The sequence below is a fragment of the Leptidea sinapis genome, chromosome 5 (genome assembly GCF_905404315.1).
Source record: "Leptidea sinapis chromosome 5, ilLepSina1.1, whole genome shotgun sequence".
Taxonomy (NCBI): Eukaryota; Metazoa; Arthropoda; class Insecta; order Lepidoptera; family Pieridae; genus Leptidea; species Leptidea sinapis.
In genome coordinates this window covers 10,824,776-10,851,464 of record NC_066269.1, presented here as the reverse complement: position 1 = coordinate 10,851,464, position 26,689 = coordinate 10,824,776, and the positions used below count along the sequence as shown (strand labels likewise).

The following is a 26,689-nucleotide window of genomic DNA, read 5'->3' as shown; positions in this document are numbered from 1 at the left end:
ATTTTTTAACAAGTGTATATTAGCGATGTTTTAAATCTCCGCTAAGTCATTATGAATAATAAAGAAGATGTTTAAAAAAAAATATGTTACGCCTCTCTAATTGAATTTAAATATCTAGTTTTGGGCAACGAACGATCATATTTTACCGAAACTCTGTAAGAGTACCTAATTTATATTTTGGCGCTAGATTACGAACGTCCCATTACGTGGGTTTTCGTGGGATTACTCTGTAATTAATAACAGTGAGAATTGAAAGAGAAATATGATACTGCCTATCTTAATCAATGTTATGGATGCATAAGCTTGCATGTTTTTAACCGACTTCAAAAAGGACTGAGGTTTATGATCCGATTTACGTAATTTTTCTTTAGTTCGATGCAGAATAGATGCCATTTGGTCCCATAAAAATTACATAGTTTGGTCCAGTAGCTTATGAACATTTTTTATGAAAATTTTTGTTTACCTCGATGATATAATTGTTTTTCGTGTACGGCTTTTTTAGGAGTTTTCATTCAGGTTGATTATATATTATAATAAATATTATAAAGCTGCAGTGTTTGTTTGTTTGAACGCGCTAATCTCTGGTACTACTGGTCCGATTTGAATGATTCTTTCAGTGTTGGGTAGTCCATTTATCGAGGAAGGCTATAGGCTATGTTTTTCAAAATTAGGGATCCGTAATAAAATTGCTATTTTGTAACACAAGGTGTAAAATCGAAAACCTATTTTTGCGTGTGCTGCATAAACTATTGACAATAGAACAAAATGATGTACAATATTTATATAGGCAATATTTTATTACTTATAAAACTATCGCGTGAATTATACTTTATATGGCAAAACAACGTTTGCGGGGTCAGCTAGTATTATAATATAACTGACACTAAAAAGTAAAAAATAAAAAAAAAAACTGCGTTTAGGTGTAATAAATAAAATTTTCAGTTTTTGAAGTCGGTTTTTTTAAACTCAGTTTTTTTTGACAGGATTTACAGTGGAAAATATCACTTAAATCCATCAAATCGCTTGAGCGTACACATGACTAGCAATACTCTAGATTTTGTTTCAATAGAATTGAGCTTATAATCTTTAAGGTTACGATAATTTCATACGCGAAAACATCGGCGTGATGTTATAACATCGTGCGCAGCTCATAGCCTGCTCTCACCAATATGAGTGAGTTTAGTGTATTGACGTCACAACACCGCTCCGCTTAGCGACACTAGATGTCTTATGCGAATATTTTTTACCAATTTATTTCAGTTTGTCAATATATTTTAATGTAATAGTCAAAATTTCATAATATTCTTAAATCAGGACCGTAACCTTTCAGAAAAAAAAATATTTCTGCTTCTGGAGGACGAAAATATCCTGACATCTGCGGCATGACCCCACAGCAAGATGTCATAGGTCATTATGCTATGAAAATAACTAAAATAGACTAATCATGTAGTATCTACACCACATAAGTGTATTATTTTCTTAATCGCATAAGAGCAGAGCTTTGCCTGTCCGACAATTTGTTTATATGAGGACCCCATTATGAAAGCGCTTTCGTACTAAGTCCGACCAGAGTCCTTATCCGTGAAAACACGGTCCGAAGTAGCCGTAGTACTATTTCTATGGTAGTTTACGCACTAGATCCAGCTTCCGTCATTCGATTTCTTTCCGTCAACCGTTAGAAATAGTTCTACGACTACTTCGGACCGTGTTTTCACGGGTACGGATCGGATTTCTCTCAAGATTATTGAAAAACACAAAAAATCTGAGCGGCACTACAACTGCCCTCGTCACCTTGAGACATAGATGTCAAGTCTCATTTGCCCAATAATTTGTAATAAGAATAAAATGTGCCACGTCGTTTTAGTTTTAATATAATATTTTAGCGATCACATATGTATAAGAATCTATGAACAATTTTATTTGTTTAACGAAATACGCAAGTACCCGCATATTGTTCTACAAAGAATTCGAGTTCGTTGGCATTTGGAATCAGGCCGAGTATTTATATATGCGCCGTCTACAATATATTATTATATGTACGACTCTTATGTGTGAAGAAATCTTGCCTGTCATCGTAGCAACACTCAGGAGTATATTCGCCGTGAATTGCGGACTACCGTTTCGGCTTCAGTTTTAAAATCGATACTCAAAGTTATAATCTTGGATCATTTATACGTCTAAATAGACTGTGACAGCTTTGAAAACGTCAAAGAAAATTGAGGTTGACAGTTAACTTCTATTTTAAGCAATGCACGCACACTAACACAGTGGTTTACAGATCCCGGTGAAAGACAGCCATCGTGCATATGAGCCACGTGGCTGGTAATCTTAGATAATTTATACTTCTAGGTATATAGTCTTGCTGTTAGACAACCGATGAAAATAGGCCAGGTTTATACCTTTCTTTTTTATATTACTTTAGTGTGCGTGACAAGCTACGTCTTACACTTGCGATCACTTTCAAAAAACAAAATGCCTGAAAAACAAAAAAACAACGTTATGAATCTTGTCTTGTAGATTATTTTAAATCATGACCGTTTTCTTAGCTCTCCTACAATGCATAACAACTTGGAAGTTATTTTAAAGAAACTGAAAAAAAAATCACAAATGCAACCCATCGGTAATTCTTATCTGAACTAAACTTAAAGACGTTCTTTAAAAATTTCATAAAATTAATTAAAAACAATGCCCAATGTAAATAAAACACAATATAATACAATTAATGTAAATACAGTTCAGAACCAGTTATAGTTTAGTAGTTGGTAAAAACAATTAATAATTAATTGAGATATTTTGTAATTTTGCCTTATTATTTTGCCCATTAAGTTCTTGCTCGAAGTGATTATTCCACCTCGCTTTTGCTGCGTTTATAATTTGTGTTTCAAGTTTTTCCGCGGATAACTCAGGCGAGACGTCGTAAATTAGGGATTTCATGTGATACCAGACATAGAAATGAACGGGCGTTAAATCTAGAGTCTTCCCAGGCCACGCAATAATAAGTCCTCCTCGCCCTATCCAATGATTAGGAAAATGGAAATTAAGCCATCGCCTAACACTAAAATGTCCTGCGCATTCATATCATGTTTTGCCTTTTAGCCAAAGGCACGTCTTCGAGAAGGTAAAAAATTTCATTTGTGAAAAAATTTTCGCCTATTTCCTTGTGGATGGATTTCATAATAATAATTGACGACAATTTAATCGGACCACATTTTTTGCAGAGCATTCTAATGCTTACGAAAATTTTTTGACTATGCACGCGATCGTGACCTATGCCCCGGTCTTGGGCTTAAACAAGAGTTGTGGCGTTACTTCTGTGTCCACTCATCGCCTGCATATAGGAACATCTGTCACAACTATAGGTAGTAAAATTGGAGCATTCTGTCCCTATGTAGTCTGAGCAGAAGTAACAGATAACGCGTAAGATTTTGATATTCGGTGATGAAAACCTGTTGCCATAATTAACCCGAAAAATTGCCTCCGCACGTATCGAATGCAGTAGAAAGATGTAAGTGCTACCTACATACATTTATCGTCATAATGATTCGTCATTAACTAATTCTCCACTTATCCCACCGATACACACAGTTCTATATTTATACGCACTAAATGTAACGTCCAGAAATAAGCGCCGAGCCGACCACGTGCGAATTATTTGACATTTGTCTGCGGCCATCTTGAAAAAAGAACGCAACGAAAATAAATTTGTGACTTATTGTGTTTTTTTGTCGTTAGTTTAATATTACCGTGATAAATTGTTACATAATTATAACTGTTCATTGAATTTTGATTTCGATATTTAAATCTATTCTCTATTAATATTATACGTACTCTTTTGGCGCGAATTTTCCACAGCACTGGCTGAAAACGTTTGAAAAGCGTAACGTCAAAGTGCTGTCAAATTTTTCGATGTAATTTGTGTTTTATAAATGTTTTTAAATTAATTTCGGAGTGCATTTATTAAGTGTTTGATCAGTGTAAGGTGGTTTACGATTTTGTATGTCATAATTCCATAGCTATTTTTATAATTTCGTTGGCAAAGGGTTGGTATTTTGAAACTCATACGGAGTCTGTTTTATATGTCCTATTGTCCTACTTCAATATTGAGTTTGAACACAATACATAAAACTTCGATAGCCGTAGGCGGATTTAATTTAATAGTGTTGTTTTGAGTCTTAAACGTTATATTGTCATATTATGTGTAATAAACATATAATATAAATAGTGGGCCAACTATTGTGTTCTCTCGGTAAATATCTACCTTAGATTATTAATAGGTCCCTGCGCGCTACCTGATAACAACTAGTCCGTGAATTCATAAACATAATATTGTAATGCGTAGATATAACGTGCGTAGTATTTTTTACACAGTTTCCCTCCGCTTGGGCCAGTTTTTTTATTTTTACTTCGGATTATCACAAAATTTAATATAAAAATAACACTCAATACGCCCACCTTGTAGAATACTTGCAACGAGACTGGCTCGGGTACGCATTACGCAGAATTCGGCTTAGTATTGGCACTTAACGAATTCGCCGGCGCTATCTAGTCGGAGCGAGGGCGGGAATATCTATCAATAATCTTATTAAATTTTTCTATAAGAGGGGCAAATGGGAAAGAGGTTCACGATGTCAAGAGATTCGTTGCCGGCCTTTAAGGTGGCAGTATGCTCTTAGTCGTATCGGTTCGTGTGACGCCTTAAAAGAAAGTAACTTAGAATACTGCAGCCGGTAATTAACACACACTTTGTACCCCACAAAATGCCTATGCCCATCGAGTTTTCGGAACCAGTCCCAGGAAATTTATAGAATATAAGGATTTGAATATTACTTAACAGAAAGCACGTGCTGATATATTTCTCCAACCCACACACATCCTCTGCTTAAAGGCCTGCCAGTTACACCAAAGGCGCTTGTTTAAGGTACAGGTTATAATTTTGTCCCATTTTCATCTGATTAGGTAGCCATGTTGTAGCTACCGGAACTGTACTAATACCCTGCAATGTTTTTCCCTTTCTGTGAGGTTATTCTTCTCCTCAGTCGGTCAATCTTGTCAGAGTGGTTGTGGCCGCTAAGATGATCCGACATTAGTCGTTGGTCTATTATTTTTTGGGTCGCACTACCTCCCGCGCGATGTTCCTCCACTTTTGGCGGCTTATAGCATTGCGGGAGCACTCTAACAAGTTGTCTAGGTGAATATGAAACGCTCTTTTACCCTCCACCTGGCCCTGCACTACCAACAACTCAATCGATCCTTCATTTCTGCAGATGTGGCCGAAGAAATTCAGAATTAGTAATTGCACAGTCGACGATAGCCTTTCTTTTATATAAAACATTTTAAGGTTATTATTAGGCACAGTAATTTACCAATCAATCCGGGTTACATACATAGTCTTGCCATAAATACTGAAACTAAGAAAAAAATAATATGCGGATAACATTTATTACTTTTACATAAATATTTTATATAGTTTATACATAAATATATAAACAATTTAAAATATAAAAATCTTATTCGATCGATTTAATCTTAGTGGTCTCCATTGGCTGCAATACCTGTCCTTTAAACGTTGAGGCCAGTTATCAATAGAAGCACGCACTCTTTCCATGAGAAGATTCTTCACTGAGTACGGATTGTTTAGGGACTCCAACTTATCGTGGCGCTTAGAGCAAGCCGTGCTCTCTAAAACTGACCATAAATCATAATCCAGCGGATTAAGATCGGAATTAGACCACGGCTAGTCTTCAGCTCTGATGAAGTCCGAAACATTCTTTTCCAACCAAGACTGCGTAGACCGAGATTTATGACCCGGCGCCGAGTCTTGCTGGAAGGACCATTCTTGGTTATTGAACATGGTGTTCTTAAGGGGCTTCAATACATTCTCAATAATAGTATCATGATACACTTGTGCCGATCTTATGATACCTTTTTCACAAAAGTATGGCTCAGTCTCTCCTTCATAGCTAATACCCCACCAAGCCCTCACTGAAGTCGGATAGTGCCCACGTTGCACTCTGTCGACTAATTGGGACGCTTCTTTAGAGCTTTAAGCATAAATATTCATTTTGTTTGTTACAATGTAGCTCAATTGTAAAATTTTCTCATCCCTAAAGAATATTTTTCTGTTTCCCTTTGCGTACCACTTCAGTAGTTGTTTCGATTTTACCAGCCTATTCTTTTTTAAATTATCAGTTAGAAATCACCAGTCTCTTATAAAGCTGCAAGTCCTGAGTCAACTTTTAAAATACGCGACATGGTACTAGGTGCTATCTTCATCTCCCTAGATGTAATCTTTTGCTTTCGGACAGGATTTCTTCGAATTCTTTCCCTTACTGTTATGACCTCTTTTTTCGTACGAACAATACGTGAACGGCCAGTTCTTTTTCTGTCAGAAACAGAGTAGGTTTTACCAGTGGGAGACTCCTTTGCACAGGATGCCGGCTAGATTATTGGTACCATAACGGCGCCTATTTGTGCCGTGAAGCAGTAATGTGTAAACATTACTGTATTTCGGTCTGAACGGCGCCGTAGCTAATGAAAATACTGTGCAAACGAGACTTAACATCTTATGTCTCAAGGTGACGAGCGCAATTGTAGTGCCGCTCAGAATTTTTGGGCTTTTCAAGAATCCTGAGTGGCACTGCATTGTAATGGGCAGGGCGTATCAATTACCATCAGCTGAGTGTCCTGCTCGTCTCGTCCCGTATTTTCATAAAAAAGGTCTCATAGCCCGGTACACAAACATTTTCTAATACCAAGCGTTTGGAGAGTTTTAATTATTGCATTTGGCTCCATACCTACTTTCTGTAATGCAATCACAGCGATTCGGTTGTCTTTATCATCCCACTCCATTTTAATATCACAAAATATTGAAGGATGTATTGGCGCCAAATTGAGAAAACCAATGAACACTCATATAAAAATGACAGATTCCAAATTAAAATGTAATATTTTGTTAATTTTAATTGTGACAGTATTTATGGCCCGACTAAGTATTATCGCGGGTTTCTTTAAATGGAACCAGGTAAAGAGGATTGGAAATAAGAGATCTTGTATATAAGGGTTGCAGCCAGTAGAAAAAACCAGAGATTATGTCAGAATCATGGGAAAGGCGTTATCGTATTCATCATTAATTAATATGAAGAGTGCAAGATCTGAGCAACTTCTAAGGTGTTCGTGATATTACACGTAGAAATCCGAATAATAATAGCTACTTTTTCCCGCGCTGATTTATCTACGCGAGACAAAATATGTACACATTCATACGGATATTCGTAATCCTATTCTTTATCGGCGCAATTCATAACGGATAGTATCAATGCCATCCCAGTGCTGATTGTGAAATTTGGCAAAGATTTTTGGCCGTGCATCTGTAATAGATTGCTCAGTTATCCGCGCGACTTCGACATGGCTACCTCATGACGTCACGTAGCCGCGGCATGATCTTCTCCGCGGGAATCACCTAGCTTTCCTCTTCAACCTGGCCAAATAATAGGTAGATGATCACGCAATTTAACAATTCTGTGCGAACTTAGTGGTCTATTTTGTTTTCAAATTGGCCTTGATAATTTTATCAGGTGATCGGAAGTTGAGCCTTATTTGTTGTGGTTAAAGGACATTTTTGGATTAGTTGACTCAAGGTGTTAATGACATAGTTTCGTCGAGGTTGTGTTTTATCTGATATGGTGTATCCACGCGAGGGATATGATTACGTTGTTAATCTCGTGATGTAACAATTTTTCTGTGAGATTTCTTAGCCTTGCTGAAAAGTTTGAGGAACTTTAAGGTTTTTTTAAGTCTGTGGAAACTGTTCCTTAATGTTTTGTCGTTAAGATGTGAAAATGAAAGTCTTACATTTGTAATTCCAAACTGTTTTAAATGTTAATAATAAATTAGGAGTTTCAAAACAAATATTTTTATGTACTATTTCTAATATTAAAATAACAATAACAAAACAAGACCGAAAAACGGTTGGCCAAATTGTTTTTATATAAATTTTCTATCCAAGTGTTAGTGAAACATTAGTTAAAAAAAGTGTTAGTGAAGTGAAAGGCATCAGTAGTAGCCAAACGAAAATTGACGTTAGCTACTATTCAACCCAAGTAAGAAGGACGGTATTCGTATGCTCTGGTATTTGGAATTGGTGATACTAGCATGCGTGACTACTGGGATACTGTCTGCGCTACGCAATGAGGTGTGGCTGCCGTCGCTGCTACAAGCCACGCCCTTGCACAATACAACCCAAAGTAGTCCCTACATATGGGCTACATTATCAGGTACTTAGTCAACGTGAATTTAATGTAGTACCGAGTATTCCAAAGACAAAAGTGGTGTAGAACATAAAATCAGTTGACTGATCCTTTTTTAAAATATAAACTTTAAAATAGAGTATTTTGGATCAGCAATTTAAAGTCTGATAATTTGAACAACCAAAGAATAAGAATCAAAAAAGAACTCAAAAGACAGAATTCAAATATGAAATCTGCAGAAGCTGCACTATTAGAAAATGAGCCAAAGTAGGTCTGCCCAAGATCTCTAGATATAAAGAAGAGGTCTGATATTATTAACGCTAATAGATATCTAAAAATGCTCACTACAGCTACAGCAGTGAAAAATTGTTGCATCAACTAAATAACAGAAAAAGTTGGGTTAATGATGGTTTTTTCGTATTAAAAATTTCAAGCTACTCCAAAGTAATCCATAAAGATAGGGTAATTAGTTACATATTTCGATACTGATCCAAAATGCTTTTTATGGCTACGAAATTTTAATAGTAATAGAATAGGTCTTGATGTATCAGTAAATGATATTAGTGTATTGTGAGCTATAATGAGAAATAGTACATTGAGAAAGCCTCCTAGAAGGTTTTTTTTTTAATTATTAAAAAACCCTTTGAAAATTGATATGCATAAACGGATTTAGGTCTACGAAGCTATCAACAAGTCAAAATATTTGTCATGATTTTAGATCCATTATTTGATTTCTTTCTTTGCCGGAAATCCATAATGATTTTAATGTTTGATCCAAATGAAATGGACAGTAATTCTTTAAATGTTATGCCATCTACTAGATTGCGCGAATGGCGCGCTTTTGCCGGAGAAACGACGCGGCGGCAATATCCCGATGAACTGCTCCCGGATGGTAAAAATATGGGAACATCTTGAATGTAGCTTGAAACTTGTACACTCAGTGGCACACGCGTTAGTTTATTCTCGTTCGCCATAGAACATACTTCGGAGTTTTTTCAGGACTACTATTTGTTTAAAAGACTGAACTGAAATCTTAATGAAATTTTGGCAAATAAGTTTGGCTTATGAGCCAAGAAATATCTGAATACAAAACAAAATTTTGGAGTGCAATACTAGCAATTATTGTAAAATGCTTTTTGCTAACGAGAATTGTTCTCTCGCCAAGTTTATTATAATAGTTCACAAATGGTATTCGGCCGTACTCCAAAGTAGAAACAATGGAAACAGTTTTGATTGTGTCAATTATTCTTTAAATATGTCGCAGAATTGACATGAATAAGAACAAATATGACTAAATTCCTAAAGGTGCGTCTACACTAGAAGAGTTGAGCACGAGCGGCGCAGGTTCAAGTTTCGCTTGGAGGCAAGTGTGGGCTGTGGACCTACAATAATCCACAATGTCCTTTAAAATAGTTTTGTGCTCGCGCCTAGTTGCACGCATTGGCAATTCGGCTATTTCGGCTGATAATTAAGAGATATTTATAGTCAGTAAAAAGGCAAAAGTTAAACGGGCAAGACTATGGGTATCTACAACTTCCGTCAGTTTAGACTTTCAAGATGCTTGAGCGATGGTCGCGTTTGTCAGTTATGCAATATAAATATTGCAAGCGCAGCGCAAAAACCTGTGTGTTGTTGAGCCAATTAAATATTCGCGTCTTACCTGATCGAGGCTCGTAAAACACGTTCAGACTAGACGAATTCGTGCTCGGCTCAGCTCGTCTAGTGTGGAAGCACATTTATGAATCATGAGAACGAATGGCTCATCGGTCAATACCTAGATTTTATTATCTCCTGTGCGTACTTATTATTACTGAAAACTGTCAATAAAATCAAATGCTCATTCGTTAATTTGTATTTGTTTATATATATAGGTTTTCTTTACTAATAGGTGTACTAAAAGCGGTACACTCTTAAATAATATACATATTTAACATATTAAACACCGATTGAAGGATCAGTTGAGATCGCCCTTCTAGAATTCTTTCAGTACCAACCAGAGATTTGTCTCAGGTGCAGACCATTGATATCTGGGGCCTTGGGCTAATACTAAGTGGCCTGTCTATTTCATCATCTAATTAAGGCAAAACGTGTTTTCGGTATGTGTACCAGGTAGGATAAAAATGAACAATAAACGCATAAAGAAGAAAAATAACTTTAGCAAAAGAAAAATAAATGTTTATATTGAACAACTGCAATGGTTGTTTGGGCTGTTTGCATCCATGGGACGTTTAGCTGCAGTCCTATAAGCCCTCAAAAACTTAAAAGCGCCCCTGAATTCTCTTAATAGGATTTAATAAACAGGCTTCAAGCTACAATCAAATGTTTGGATGAAGGGACTTTGTGTGTCTTTTCGCTTGGTTTGTCTATTTCGTTGATTTCGTTTTTAACCTCATGGAGATATCAATTTTTCTAACTATCTGTTTCTACACTTTACATTTTAATGATTTTATAAAAAACAGAATATGGAAAGGTGCCATTGTCGTGATTAAACCTATTTTGATAGTTTCATTATTTAATTTTTATTAAAATGTTTGCATGCTGAGATGTGGTCGTGCAGCAATAATAATTTGGGTCCTTTATCTTAGTACACTAATATTGCATAATGGGTACTCCTGAGTCGTGACAAGTACATTAATTGAACGCGACATCAAGAAGTAGTGCCTGTTTATGCCGTAATTATTCCTGCTGCCCGACCAAACTGCAGAAGTAGTTTGCTTATCACCTTAGTATTTTTATTGATTGACTGCTTTATTTAGATTTGTCAAATGTATAGTAACAATGTAATCGTGCAGCTCTGCAAGCGATCAACGCAGAGTAAATTGCTTAATCGTTTACCATATCTTACGTGAGGAGTATTCCGAAGGGCTGTATGACCAGATCCCTTCTGCTGAATTCCACGATCACACCACACGCCATAATCTCAGATATCATGCTCACTATCTGGGTGTGTGATATTTCTCCGCAACCGTATACATTATGACATGAATATCCTTCAAAAACGTGTGTACTCACACTTACAAGACTGGTAACGCTCATTTTTTTTCCTCTGTTATAGACGGACGAAGGTAAACGTAGTAAGACAAATGAGCATTTTTTTCTCCTACTCTATAAAAGAATAACAATAGTAGTTGCCCTACAAATTAACCCTGGGCAGTCCCTTGCGTTCTTATTGTTAATATAGTGTTGTACTTGTTTTAATGTTTTAGTATAAGTTTACTAGTCTGTACCAATTTGAACCGACTTTTTACAGATATAATATGTTTTGCAATATAATAATAAATTACTACACCACTTATGTGACGATGTATGATGTCTATTTTCAATTATAAAAATATAGGCAATTATCTTGTGTTACTGCAAATACTTGTTAGTTTTGGAGTAGGGTATTACCCGCATCGAGAAAGTATTAATAAGGTTTAAATTTTTTGGAAAATAAAACGAAAATTTAAAAAATAGTACGTACGTAAGTACGTGGATGTGGCGATCGTTAGCATAATAATAAAAAAATATCAAGTCGGCATTACATCGCTATACAACGTACTTGTAAAATGTTTAAAAATCATTATCAAAGTGGGCCATTTATCCGATCTAAGAAAGTTTCTTGAAAACCGCCCTATGAAGCAACGCTCGCTATGCAAATGGCGACGGGGATCAGATCTTTGCTGATGTGTGTATTTCCGCCATGTTTTTATTTATTTTTATATAATATATAAGACTACCCTCCATTGGCTAGGAGTTTCGGTGAGTTATGTATATCTTCTTTCTTGTGTGGCATTGGGTTTCTCTCTTACCTATTACGTAACATTCTTCACCTATTACTGAGTTTTTGTACAATAAAACTATAGTATTTTGAAGGAGTATTCCTCTGATCGGAGTTTTTTAACGATGGTAGGAGTTGGCTGGTGGAAAGAGTGGACCCAGCGGCTTGAGGCGGAGTAGCGAGAGACGTGAACCATCCGAACAGAACGACAGGCATTCTTCAACCACCAGCGGTATGTATACGGTATTTTAAGCCGACTTTTAACATAGGTGAAGGTTTTCAAGTCGATTTAAATAATTTTTTATCGTTAAAAAGAGTAAGCGCCGAATTATTCCCATTTAAAATTGGTGGTTATTACTAATGACTACCAAAATATTTCGTATATCAAAATATAAGTATTTAATGTCCTATTTTTATATCTTTAAGTTACCTTTTTTAAGAGAATTTTAAGAACAAACTTCAAAAGTTTGTATTTTTTTGTAACTTATATTGTCAAGTATTGAAGATTGAAGAATTGAAGACACCAATTGAAGATTGAAACAGGGAGGGCCTGAATTCCTAGAAGAATTTATCGAAACCCGCTCGAAGGACCAATGAGCTTCATGGAAGGGGTCTGTATGGAGAAGATGCGCAGATCGAATGCGCTAGGGATATAATAGATCAGAAAAAGAGTTGCAGTCTCCGAAGAGACAAGTGGCCAAAACCCATAGAATTACTGTGTAAAATCCTATGCACAAGAAGTTGACTACATGTGAAGTACCACAGCGCCATCGTGTGTCCAAGCACTATGTGTTTCGGTTGCAAAATCGCCGTAGTGCTTTTTCAGAATTTTTAGTTTTCACTTCCAATCAAATGACCATCTTTTTTGTCTTGTCACTTCTACCATTACGAGTGAACCATCTCCAGGGCAACAAATGCCGCATATCTATCAGAAACTAGCTACGTTAGGTGTTGTCAACTTCTGTGGCTTGTGACAACGTTGGCCATCTTACTCGGCAAATGAGACTAAACAGCTTATGTCTCAAGGTGACGAGCGTAAATGTAGAGTCGCTCAGAATTTTTGGGTGTTTCAAGAATCTTGAGCGGCACTACATCGTAATGGGCTAGGCGTATCAATTACCATCAGCCGAACGTCCTGCTCGTCGAATGTAGAGAAGCACATAAAGACTCGGCATATATGTACTAATTGTTACCACATATTAGTATAAATGTTTTTTTAGTGACGTTAGTGTATTCAGTTTCTCTAAATAGTAATTCTGTTTGTCAGGTCTCAACGGTCTACGCAACATTGGCAACACGTGCTTTATGAACAGCGTGGTGCAGTGTCTCTCGAACACGCGGCCTCTTCTGGAGTACGTGACGCAGGACAAGTACACCACCGAGATTAACACGTCGCTGTCGTGTATGAAGGGCGCACTCATGAAAGGTGAGCATATTTGCAAAGGCATGTTACGACCGCAATTCGCTAATGCGCGCGGCCGCCATGTTGTGACGTCATCTCTGGAGAGACGCTTAGAACGGTACCGTAAGCAGCACGCTCGGACGAATATCCAGTTAAAGAAAAATAAAAATAAAACTACCATTAAAATAAGCGACTTCAAAAACTAAAAAGTATAAAATAACTTAATAGAGATTTTATGTAATACACCTCTTATGCATATCTTATACCTTTAATATTAATAAAATATCAGCAGCAATACGCATAAGCTGAGCCCTTTTGTCTTATTGTATGTTTACAATAAGTTTATTATGTTCATTTAAATTTATTTATTACTAGCTGACCTGATAGACGTTGTTCTGTATATAATAAATAGAATAACGTCTCTGGACTTTTACAAATAATTCAAGACCTAAATTTGTGAAATCGCTCCAGCCGTTCTCGAGTTTTAGCGTGACTAACGAACAGCAATTCAATTTTATATATATATAGTTTATTATTCGTACGTTCGTATGTCTTCCCATCTGTTCTATAAAAAAATCAATTCGTCAGTGTGAGATGTATAATTTGCAGACACACACATACTCACGTTGAATGCACGTGAGTACTCACACACCACAACCAAATACATTTATTTTAAACCAATAAATTGAATTAGTATTAATGTAAACAAAAATTATTTTCGGCTACCTTTTTAGTTAATTCGTTAATATAGCTATATTAAGAATTGAAATGGAGAAAGAGTGGTGTCTTTCAATACAGGCATTAATTGCTTTCCGGAGGACACTAGCCCAATTTATGTTAATGTTTTATTTATTTATTAGGATTTCAACAAGTACACTAATACAACAAAAAAATACAATGTAATTAAATTAATGCTAAGTGTCTTATCACTTACAGAAAATCACAGCATGCACGGAATTTTACTTATAATAATAATATTGACACACTTTTTACACAAATTATCTTGCCCCAAGTTAAGCATATATAGCCTGTGTTATAGGTACAAGACAATGATATATTTAATACAATATACTTACTTAAACATACATTAATTCATATAAACATACATAAATACATTTAAACATCCATGACTCGGAAACAAACATCCATATTCATCATATAAATGCTTGCATCTACCGGGATTCGAACCCGGGACCTCTAGCTTAGTAGGTAGGATCGCTCACCCCTCGGCTATACAGGTCGTAAGATCATACTTAATTAAGATAACAACACACTGACTTTTGTTTTTATTGCATACATAAAATAGTAGCAAAATTAGAAAGCACAGATTTAAAAACCTGTTTGGGTAATAAATCAAATTAAAATCACTTTATTCACGGAAATGACACTTATGAATGTCAAAAAAATATTTTTCTTATTGAATGTACCGCTACTTCGTAAAGGGTTGAGCTAATGAGAAGAAGTAGCAAGAAACTCATTGCCACTCTATATCAAGATTTACATTTGCATCGATTTACAAATCATTTCAATTACAATATAATATGCAAAATGATGCAACAGACATACTCAAACGTCCAATAGTCAATGCCTTACGCGAGTAAGACAATATTATTAATGATATCTCATTCGAGAATAATTTTCTTAAAGTTCGAGGAAGCGAAAATATCTAAGTTATACTGATCATACAAGGTTTGTGCGACACTTTGGTAATGAAAAAAAGAGAAACGTCAAGTTGACATGTACTTGGAGTCCAAATATTTATTTTAAATAGTGTAAATTAATATATTATTATTGATTTTTTTGACCGTATAAGAATTTGCGTAAATTTATATGATTTATAAGATTCCATTGTATTTGTTAATCTCACTATTCCCAATTGAAACTTATGTTGAACTTTTTAATTTGGTTTTTGTATTAAAGCTATTTTTTACTATTATCTTTGATGAATGTGTTGTGTTTTAGCGTTCGCGAGTGTTCTCAAGGAGCTATGGCGCAGTGGTGAAAAGGACTCTGTGGTGAATACAACGACGCTAAAGTCGCAGGTTCAGCGTTTCGCGCCCAGGTTTATGGGCTACAGTCAGCAGGACGCACAGGTTAGTGGAGTGCGGGTTCAGTGCCCAATTATATATGAAACAAATCTGGTCTGATGATAACCTGATGCTAAGCGACGTAGCCATCAAAAACATAACTTGTAAAAATAGCCAAGTCTCGCAACTCAGTTCTTCTACCGTTAAAAGTTGTGAGATCCATGTAATACCAAGTCGGCCAATTTATTTTGTGGCTACTTAAGGGTCATACCGGCCATACTCCACAGTCTTTTAAGGAATACATAACTTTAAGTATCGTCGAACCTATACTTAAATGGTTAAGGAATGGTTTTGACCTGTAAATATTGATTGAGATAAACGTGAATATAATTTAATTTAAATAATTAATCAGTAATTAGTTATAATAAATACATTTCAGTTTTAAAAGTTATTGATAGTGCATTCATTTTCTATATGATAAGGCAATATGGTAGATACGTCCTCAACTAAAGTGAGAAAGCTTCCATCCCTCTCTGTGGAGGTACAGAAAAAGGTCCACCTCCTGTTTTAAACAGACTGCCACGTTCATTTGCTCGAGTTTTATAAACTTATCTTTTGTAATAACATATTCCCAAAACACAACATAACAACAATCACAGTCGAAGGCACTGACATTGCACTAACGGCCGTTCCCAATATACTATCTACAGATAGAGATAAATTACTACCTTCTACTATCAGTAATTAGGTGTCAGTAATATGAAGCTGTCCCAATATACCCGATAAGTCATACTTATCGCCTTATATTGGGACGCGTGAATTGAAATTTCCATACAAACTTCTATCGCTGGTAAGCTATACGTCGCCCCATTGACAGACAGCGTGTACGAATAAGGTGAGTCAACGATAGTTACGATTTTTATCTCAAGTAAGAGATAGACTGAATATTGGGAACGGCCCTTAATGGACTTCGGATATTGTCGCAGTAAAAAAAACGTAACAGGGAGTTCACTTCTTTTCATGCTTAAAATGCTGAAGACTCTATGACTTTTAAGCCACTTCTTCTCATTAAAGTTCAACCTTTCCGAAGTGGTTGTAAATGAATAGTATAAATAATTATAGCTGTGAAAATCATCACTGTTTTATTTTTAGTTTTTAGATAAAATGAAGTTTTTTTTAAATCAATTTTGGTTACGATCGTTTCAGGAGTTCCTCCGATACCTGCTGGAGGGTCTTCACGAAGATGTCAACCGGGTGACAACCAGACCCAAACCCATCCTCACCGAAATCGATGACAACCTCAGGTGAGCCTATACACATCAGGTTATACAGGTTTAAATCGTTAAACTAAGTGACCAGGTGATTATTTCAGAACTATTACAGATCTCAAAAAAAATGAGCTGATATCGAAAGTACGTTTTCTAATCAGTAAAATATCATCAATAACTTTTAAAAATTAATAAAAAATTTTGATATTAAACACTTCCATACATTTAGTATGAGACTAGTCCAAAGTTACAAAGTGAGACTAGTAAGAAATTTCACTAGTTACGGCGCCCTTCAGACCGAAAAACAATAATGCTTTACGGCAGATGAAGGCGCCGTTGTGGTACCCGTAATCTAGCCGGCATCCTGTGCAATGAAGTCGTGCACACTTACGAGATGTCGTAAGTCGCCTCTTACGACATCCTTGGGTCTGGGACTACCCTATTCTTTTCATGCCCCAGGGAAGCACAGGGCAGTTCCTATCTTGCTAGAAAACAATTCAAGCCCCTGCTCTTCGACAACGTTCTGGATTGGTGTACAATGTAGTATTTCCATTTCAGCGACACTGCCAAAGCCAACGAGGCGTGGAGCCGATACGTTCGGATGGAGGACTCTAGGGTTGGAGACATCTTCATGGGTCAACTCAAATCAACTCTACGCTGCACGCACTGCAAGCATGACAGCGTCACCTTCGACCCCTTCTGGGACCTAAGGTAACCTCAAACAATATATATATATATATATACATACAGGGTGTCCCAAACTTATGGGATATGAAGGGAAAGTACCTTAAATATCGAAGATAGGCTATTTTACTGAAAGAAGACTTTATGTTATTTTTAAAAGTTAGTAATTCTGCATTCAAAGATTTTCCAAAAATTACTTGCCTCGTCTGGGAATCGAACTGCTGCCAATCGAAAGAATGGCCAAAAACTAATAACTCTTCTTGAGTAACATAGTATTTTTCCTTTAACCTGTATAATTCTTCTGTACGTGTGTTGACAGTGAAGTACTCCTAAACGGCTGTACTGATTTCAATGTAATTTTTTGTATGTGTTAAAGTGGATTCGAGGATTTTATTTTATTTTATTTGGGACACAAAACAAATACACACTGGATGATTACATTAGAGGAAGAAATAACATAAGTAGTACTAAGTGTATAATGACGACAATGTCCACGGGTTACTATATAAGTGTTACATTACAAGAAATAAAAGAAGACTCTAATTTATTTATTTATTTATTCGGAAACCCAACAATCGCACACTTTGTTAGTATATTCAATAAATTTATTAAGATCCGTCATGTTTAGTGGAGGTGGTAAAAAAATGGATATGAGCAGATATGAATTACTTCAATTTGGTTATCTGAATATCTCAATTTTACCTTCACCCACAAGTCTTCACACTCACCGCATTCTGTAATAACGCAAATTCTGCCTAATAACGTAGTAATTAAAAGATTATTATTTATTATAAACAGATGTTGCTTACTTATTTATTATGAGGGTAGGTATAATATATGTCTGCAATAAGAATACTTAATTTAATAACAATGAGATTTAAGTTTAAATTTAATTTACTAACATTAATTGAATTGATGCTGTTCAATGTGCTATTGCAGGGGCGAGGATGGTTTAGGTTCACAATTAAACTACCTCCTAAATGGTTGGACCGATTTTGATCATTATGTTAGTGTTCCAGTGAATTTGAGATTGGTTTAGATTCTCAATACAGTCGACATATAATTCTCCTACGTATGTTAGTGATCACCTCCTGACGTCTGGACCGATTTTTCAAATTTTACTCGTGTGTACAGGACAACGTCTGTCGGGTCCGCTCGTTTATTATATAAAGCTTCGAAATCTTACTTTTTTGTAAGCAGTTTATGCATTAGTGTGCGATTGTTGGGTTTCCGAATATATACGTTTGACACACGCGTCACATAAGTTTTCTGTGGGATGAAGTGACGTAACGAGAAGATGAGAGAGAACTTACCGGATCTTAGACCGGAATTTTACCGGGAATTGACTTGAGATGTCGCTCTTTGAAATCTAAACAATTTATTATTTTTTTTAGAGTCATAACCCTCACTTTTGAGATTAATTGGACGTAGATCCTGAAAAACGTTTCCACAAGCCACAAACATCACAATTTTAAGGAATTTGTGTTTAAAGTTGATTAAATATTAGTGTATTCCGTACATGTGGGTTGGGCTACTAAGTCATGATGTCATATACGACCGTTTTCAATAACGTATCTCTAGTTACGGATACATTGCTGTCACTGTTTCATGACAAGATCTTATCTATCCATAGTTATGTCCAATATAGTAATAGTCCAATGCTTTATGTCGATAGGTTGTTGAAATGCAAGTAAACGTAAAAGGATAGATTTGTCCAACTCTAGTAAGTTAAAATATGGATAGATAGGTTATTGAAAACGGCCGTTAAAGAGTGACAGTAGGGCTGCCATTTTTTGTCAGTCCGTTAATATGAATCACGTGACCAGTTTTGTGTTCTTAGCTCAATTTCGACATGATTGCGATTTGGAACGTTTTTGTGGAATTACGTACAATTACACAAATTAATATTATTAAATATTTGTCTGTCAGTCTGCCGATACCGTCGCGAACCGGCAACTTGAAGCTACAGCAGTGCCTGCAACACTTCGTCAGGGAGGAGGAGCTCGACGGCGACGAGAAACCTGTAAATATTTCATATATAAGAGAGGACAACCGATCGTACGGGTCACCTGATGTTAAGTGATCACCTGCGCCCACATTCTCTTGCAACACCAGAGCAATCCCAGGAGCATTACCGGCCTTTGAAAGGTGTACGCGGTTTTTTGAAGGTGCCCATGTTGTATCGTTCCGGAAACTCCGTACAAGGAATATCATTCCACAGCTTTGTAGTACGTGGAAGAAATTTCCTTGAAAACCGCACTGTTGAGGACCGTAGACACATTCAGATGATGGGGATGATATCCTAATTGTGGCGTGTCATGCGAAGGTGGAATTCGGCGGCAAGAATCAGGTGAACCAGCTCTTCGGAACGCACTCCAATTATATATTATTCTTGGTCTTTATATATTATTGGAAAAACCACCCCTGGAAGATAAACGCAGAAACCAGTATTAAAAGTTCCAACACAATCAATTAATTTATATTCATTTCATAACCTTATTATATTCATTTCGTAACTTTATTATTATGTCACCACAATGTCAATAAAACTTTTGTTCAAAATAACACATTGCTGAAATGGAAGAGCGGAGAGCGCGCTGTGCCTGGGGTACAGGCATTATTTGCCTAAAAGGTGACTCCGGCCACTAGCTGCTGTAAACTATGTTTTTAAGAGAAATAAATTATTATTATTATATTAATAATCAGTTATTTCGCTTATTCGTACAAAACCCTGATAATGTTATTAGCAGGGAGCGTACATTTCATGCCCGTCACAATGACGTATTAATATAAACACACAGGATGTTTCAAAAAACGTAGTGACAGATAGTCTATCAACGTTTGATTCTAACATAATAGTTTCTGAAATGTAAAAAATAAGTATTTAATGGATTGAAAACAAAATGCTTTATTGCTCTTTTCAAACTTGTTGACTACGGAGAAGACGAAACTGAGTACTTAATGTCATATATACAAAATGAAGCATTTTGTTTCCTGCCCATTAAATACTTATTTTTTGTATTTCAGAAGCTACTACGTTAGTTATAAATTATAACTAGTTAATTTATCTCTAAATAACACGCATAATTAGATAATAGTCATGAAAACTAACAATTCGTTTTTTTCCATCCTTTATGTAGCTTGGCGTCATACGCCTGTCATCGGCATGACATGTACGCTCCCTGGTTATTAGATTATTGGGAGGTTTGCCAAAACCGTCACAGTGTTTTTGTTTAATGAAAATAAAGGAAGAGACGACCAAGACATTCAGCTAATGGTAATTGATACGCCCTACCCATTACAATGCAGTGCCGCCCAGGATGCTTGAAAAACCACGGCATAGACTTATTATGGCATAGACATAAGGTGTTTAGTCTCATTAGCCCAGTAATTTACTAGCTACAGCACCCTTCAGACCGAAACACAGTAATGTTTACACATTACTGCTTCACGGCAGAAATAGGTGCCGTTGTGGTACCCATAATTTAGCCGGCATCATGTGCAAAAGAGCCTCCCACTGGTAAAAACGAATTAACGAGTGTTCCTTTAGTAATTACTAAATAATGGCGGTGGCAGGGCAAATTTGGATAGACTGCAATAAACAAAACTGAATGGAATTCTTTAGAGAAGCTTTTACCTGAAAGAGGTCCATACAAACCTCTGGTTTAATAGTAACTTAGAAGTAAGATTAAATTTACTGTAAATGTTTCGTATGGAATCAAGGAAAGCATTATTATTATTATATACGTCGTTTTCTCGAAATAAATATTTTTATTCTATTTGGCTACGACTAAACAATCAAAAAAGTGACAGAAAATTTAAACAAAGATTACAAAAATTAACTAATAAGAACATATTTTTTTATATATTAATTATTAATAATTGAAATGATTTGTAAAACGAAGAAAATGTAAATGTTGAAATGAGTGGCAATGACTTTCTTGTCACTTCTTCTCATTACGAAGACTCAGAATCTTTACGAAGTGATACTAAATTCATTAGGAAAAGTTATTTTTTTACAGTTATAAGTGTCATTTTAAGTGATTTTAATTTGATTTGATTTAATACTTGCTGGCCCGACGCTGTTCTGTAATGGCAACATTCTATGATAAAACATAGAATGATGAATCAATACGTTTTTTTAACGTCTCTGAACTAATTTTTTTGTTGGCGTGGTTCAATAAATTACTCTGCTGTGTTTTCAGACTTGTTCGAAGTGTGGAGTCCGAAGGAAGTGTCTAAAATGGTTCACCGTGCAAAAGTTCCCGAAGGTGTTGGTGCTACATCTCAAACGGTAGGCGTAGATAATTTATACGTCTTGATAGACAACTGATGAAAACAGACCGGGTTTATTAGTGTGCGTGACAAGCTACGTCTTACAATCGCGATTTGTATGCCACTTTGTGTTAGCGTGTGTGCATTGCTCAAAATAGAGGTTAAATATCAACCTTAATTTTTTTCGACCTTTTCACAGCTGTCACCGTCTCTATAGACGTATAAATGATCTAATTTCTAAGGCAAAAATAATACGTGGTTTTATATGATGAAAGATTTTTAAAGAGAAATCCGTTACCGTTACTGACACCTTTGTGACCTAACAGGTACCGGTTCGCAAGTGAGCGAACCGGTAATTTCTCAGAGGGCACGAGCATGAGGGGGCCGCTGCTATCCTTCATACCGCACCCCGAGACCCACACATTGCCTCGACGTTCTTAACTACGACAATATGTATAATTATGTTGTGTATTTCCTTCCAGATTTTCACCAACGGAACGGTTCCGCGGTAAGTTGAACGTGCTGGTGGAATTCCCTCTCAACGGATTGGATATGTCTCCGCTCTCGGCGAACAATACCACGGCAACCTACAACCTGTACGCACTGAGCAACCATTCAGGTACGTTTAGTTCTGGTTCCCTTTTGGGGTTTTCTGGAGAAAGACCATTTTCCCCAAAAAGTCCTAGTCGACAATATCAATATAGATGTATATTCCTTCTCAAGAATCAAACTGTTGATATTAAAAATACAAGTTATAATTTAAATAGTTGTACGCAACTGCAGATTATACAGATTGCCCTGTGGGAAGCATGCGTTTGCGTGACATAAAAATAATAGGGAATTCCCAGACCCAATGGAGTCGTAACAGGCGACTGATCATTTACCCATGGGAGGCTTCTGGACACAGGATGCCGGCTAGATTATGGGTACCACAAACGCGCCCTTTTTGTGCCGTGAAGGAGTAATGTGTAAGCATTATTAAGTTTCGGTCTGAAGGGCGCCGTAGCTAGTGAAATTACTGGGTAAATGACACTCAAACTTTGTCTCAAGGTGACGAGCGCAATTGTAGCGCCGCTCAGAACTTTTTGGTTTTTCAAGAATTCTGAGCGGCACTGCATTATGATGGGCAGGGCGTATCATCCGCTGAACGTTCTTCTCTTCCCGGCCCGTATTGTCATATAAAATTATTCAATTGATCAGACAGTCTGGGACTAGATAATAATTGTCTTGGTGCTATTTCAAATCCTGACTTAAAAAAAATTTCCCACCTATGATTTTGTTATTACTGTTCAGGTACCACGTATTCCGGGCATTATACGGCGTACTGCAAGCATCCCTACTCAGGAGATTGGCACGAATATAACGACTCCAGGTAGATATGAATTTAGAATAAACAGCCCATACAAGTTGACTTTGTGTCTTGTGATGTGACATCACTCGGACTTACTGTACGTTTTGCAAAAACATTATAGTTAAGTCATTCAAATATTTCTTTATTTTTCTTCTAATGCACAGTATATAAATCATTATGAAGATTATAAAAAATATTATGTCAACGTCACAATTCGTAATTAGTAATTACGTAAGTAAGTGTCGCCGCACACGAGCCACTCGCCACAGCCACAAACGCCGCCACGAGAAGCTATAAGCGGCTACAAAGGTAGCTGAAGCGCGCGACAGCCACTTGTGGCCGGTGGTCGACACTTGCGGTCGGTGGCTGCTACTTTTTTTAACCCTTAACGTGCAGTATCATAATGGACTCTGACGAAGAAGGTTTAATTGCGCTACTTTTGATAAAAAGACGTCGTCGTAGAAGACGAAACCGTAGTTATTGGATACATCCAATTTTAACGAATGTACACAAATGCAACGAACATTTCGATAATCTTCTAAACCATCCTAAAAAGTTTTTCCAACATTTTCGTTTAAGCATAGGTACGTTTTGGGAACTACATGCTCTATTATATGCTGGATTAAAGCACCACGATACCAACATGCGGAAAAGCATCGCACCTGCGGAAAGACTAGCTATCACATTAAGGTAAGTGGAAATAATCACTAGCATAAAACTCCACAGAACACTATGATAAAATAATCTATACTTTATTTATAATCACTATGCATTGTTTTTTCTACTAGAGAATAGCTAGTTAACAAATAAAACACGTAGGTATTTGTATTTAGTTATTGTGTGTTTATTATAATTTGATATCACTCGTCATCATCACGGAACATGTCTTCGATAACAGAACTGTTGTCCATAGACTGGTCAGAATAATATGAATGAGTTGGAGAAGGCTGAATTATAGGTGAAGACGGGATAGATGTAGAAGCGTTTTCTGTAGAGTATGACATGTCAAGCATAGACTTGTCGGAATAATGTGAATGAAGTGGAGAAGGCTGGGCAGATGTAGAAGCTTTTTGTGTCTTTTTGTGTATGTTGGCATTTCCTGAAGAATAACCATAATATTGTGCCGAATAGGTTTCATAATTTTGATTATGAGTGTACTTTCTAATTAACTGTAATATTTCTGATTGAAAATCAAGTTTACAATTTTCGTCAATTTTTTTTACATGTGGAAGCAGCGACATCAGAAATTGCTTATCGGGGTCATTTTGGTCGCTTATTTGATCATGTTTACGTTTTAAATTTTCCGAAAGTGTTCTGAGAATTTCATTTTCTGATTTTTCGGCCCTTTTTATATTAATGTTTCTGTTTATTTTCGGGCGAGATGTTTCCGCATCATTAGTTGCATTAGTAACATCGGTAGGCGGTCTCACTTCTTTTAAGGAATTCAAGAACGATAGATGATTGAAATAAATGTACTGTTTACTGCTTGTTGCTGCCGAACCACTCGCAACGTTCTTGTTTTTTGCATTTTCTCTATTAAAACTGTCACGAAGACTCTTCCACTTCCTCTGTAATTTAGTTACTGTAACAAAAAAAAAAATTTAATTTATTTAATTTATTTAAAAAAATATATATAATTTGTTTCAGGTATCTAGGAACTGGATGCTCGTTTGAGGATTTTGAACTCTCTTACCACCGTGGGGCCACTACAGCAAGGAAAATAGTACAAGAAACATGTCAACTAATTTGGAACTATTTAAAAGCCGTTTGTATTCCAGAACCGACCCAAGACATGTGGAAAGAAATTGCCAGCGGATTTCTTCAAAATACTAATTTTCCTAATTGTTTAGGCGCCATAGATGGGAAACATATAAGAATTATTCATCCATTCGATACCGGCTCCTTGTACTTTAACTATAAAAAATTTTTTTCAATAGTACTTCTTGCAACTTGCGACTCGAATTTACTTTTTACGTTCGTGGATGTTGGGGCATACGGTAAAGCATCCGATTCTACAATATTTAGAGAAAGTGAACTGTGTAATAAAATACACAGAAATACATTAAATATCCCCTCACCACGACAGGTCGGTAATCGACAACCATTGAACTATACATTTGTTGGTGATGAAGCATTTGGCCTCAGTGAAAATATGATGAGGCCATATGCTGGAAAATATTTGGACTTAGACAAAAAAGTTTTCAATTATAGGTTAAGCCGTGCCAGACGTTGCATTGAGTGTACCTTCGGCGTACTAGCAAACAAATGGAGAATATTACATCGCCCATTAAACACTTCTGTTCATTTCTCAGAAGACATTGTGAAAGCTTGTTGCATTTTGCACAACTTTATTCGCAAAAGGGATGGTTTCAATTTTCGGCACACTTTGAAAATAGTGGGACTCGAAAATATACAAAATACAGGCTGGCCAGTAACACGAGCGTCTACTGCAAGAGATACGTTAAAAGATTATTTTATGTATGAAGGAGCAATACCGTGGCAAGAAAATAGAATATAAATATATGGTTTTATATTATTTTATTAAACTTACCTTCAATGTTCTTTTCTTTGGCAGTTTTATTCGAAAAATCTCCCACAAACAATTCGCAGATTTCTTCCCAGGCCTTCACTTTTTCTCCTCTATTACTATAACTATCACTTTTTGAATCCCAAATCGCAGGACGGGATTGTATCTCTGATATAAATAATTCTATATCCATATTTATCTACATATATGAACTACAGACTACGTGCGTGCGTTACCGTCGACTTACACAGGTTAACTGAGGCAAGGGAGAGAGGGGCGCGGAATCGCGCGAGTGGCGTGTGGCGGCTTTTTGTGTCGGCGTTTAGTGGCCGGTGCGAGCCACAAGATGCAAGCTGCGACGATTTGTAGCGTGTGGCCGCCACCGGCGCCAACCGTGTGCGGCGAGTCCATATAAAATGTATGAAAATTACAGGAAATATGCCAGTGGCGGCGTTTTGTGGTTGTGGCCGGTGGCCCGTGTGCGGGAGCCCTAAGGCAGTTTCCATAAACAATGCATAAATTTGCAAGAAAACCTCTTTGGCTGTACTATTTGTGTCTTGCTGGCAACTACATTATGACCGCTTGTAATTGTAACTGTGTTTACATTTATTTTTGCGTATATGTTACATTTTTACTATTATTTTAGTCAACCCGACGTTTCGTGACCTTTCCAGAGCACGTTTCCAGGGGGACCAGTCAAGTAAAATAATGAGAAAAATGTAACTTTAACACAAAAATAAGTATAGAAAAACAGTAACAATAACACGCGTTTTAATCCTTTAAAAATTGTTTTATTATAATCTGTAACAGTCGCGTTAATCAAAGAAAAATACTACTATTGACGATATTTTTTCAGGGTGTCGCCTATAAACCCCCGGGACGTGGTGTCGCCTGAGGCGTACGTGCTGTTCTACGAACTGGCTGACAACTCCTAGCAGACCCTCACGACTACATGTTAGTACCTATACGCTTTTGTTGCTAGATTTACTGCAGAATACAGAACAAACCAGAAGACTATTCCAATCCATAATGTTAGTATACTAGTGTAATAAACGAACCCTGTGTGGGAATGAGATAACTAGAGATACACAAAAATCTAAGTGTGAGAAAGCGACGGAATAGATGGACCGTGAAACTGTTTTTAAACAA

The 26,689-nt window shown here is 36.5% G+C and overlaps 2 protein-coding genes across 8 annotated transcripts in view; both read left to right on the top strand.

Annotated features, from left to right (window-relative positions):
- LOC126964456 (ubiquitin carboxyl-terminal hydrolase 2-like) overlaps positions 1 to 26,689 on the top strand; it is a 43,956-nt gene that overhangs the window by 9,790 nt on the left and 7,477 nt on the right. For 6 of the 7 annotated variants that reach the window (XM_050807561.1, XM_050807565.1, XM_050807566.1 and 3 more), the window contains 10 exons: positions 12,139 to 12,238; positions 13,274 to 13,432; positions 15,371 to 15,501; positions 16,642 to 16,739; positions 17,262 to 17,414; positions 19,317 to 19,410; positions 21,593 to 21,681; positions 22,145 to 22,281; positions 22,956 to 23,034; positions 26,397 to 26,494. In XM_050807561.1, the coding sequence (XP_050663518.1) occupies positions 12,139 to 12,238; positions 13,274 to 13,432; positions 15,371 to 15,501; positions 16,642 to 16,739; positions 17,262 to 17,414; positions 19,317 to 19,410; positions 21,593 to 21,681; positions 22,145 to 22,281; positions 22,956 to 23,034; positions 26,397 to 26,475 (1,119 nt within the window). In that variant the 3' untranslated portion in view covers positions 26,476 to 26,494. Of the gene's footprint in view, positions 1 to 8,049; positions 8,274 to 9,067; positions 9,139 to 12,138; positions 12,239 to 13,273; positions 13,433 to 15,370; positions 15,502 to 16,641; positions 16,740 to 17,261; positions 17,415 to 19,316; positions 19,411 to 21,592; positions 21,682 to 22,144; positions 22,282 to 22,955; positions 23,035 to 26,396; positions 26,495 to 26,689 lie in introns of those variants that run through there. The other variant, XM_050807568.1, reaches the window with a different exon arrangement.
- LOC126964461 (uncharacterized) lies at positions 23,588 to 25,580 on the top strand. The gene is made up of 2 exons (XM_050807579.1): positions 23,588 to 23,703; positions 24,661 to 25,580. The coding sequence occupies exons 1-2, from the start codon at positions 23,657 to 23,659 to the stop codon at positions 25,529 to 25,531; spliced, it is 918 nt and encodes a 305-aa protein (XP_050663536.1). The 5' UTR covers positions 23,588 to 23,656; the 3' UTR covers positions 25,532 to 25,580.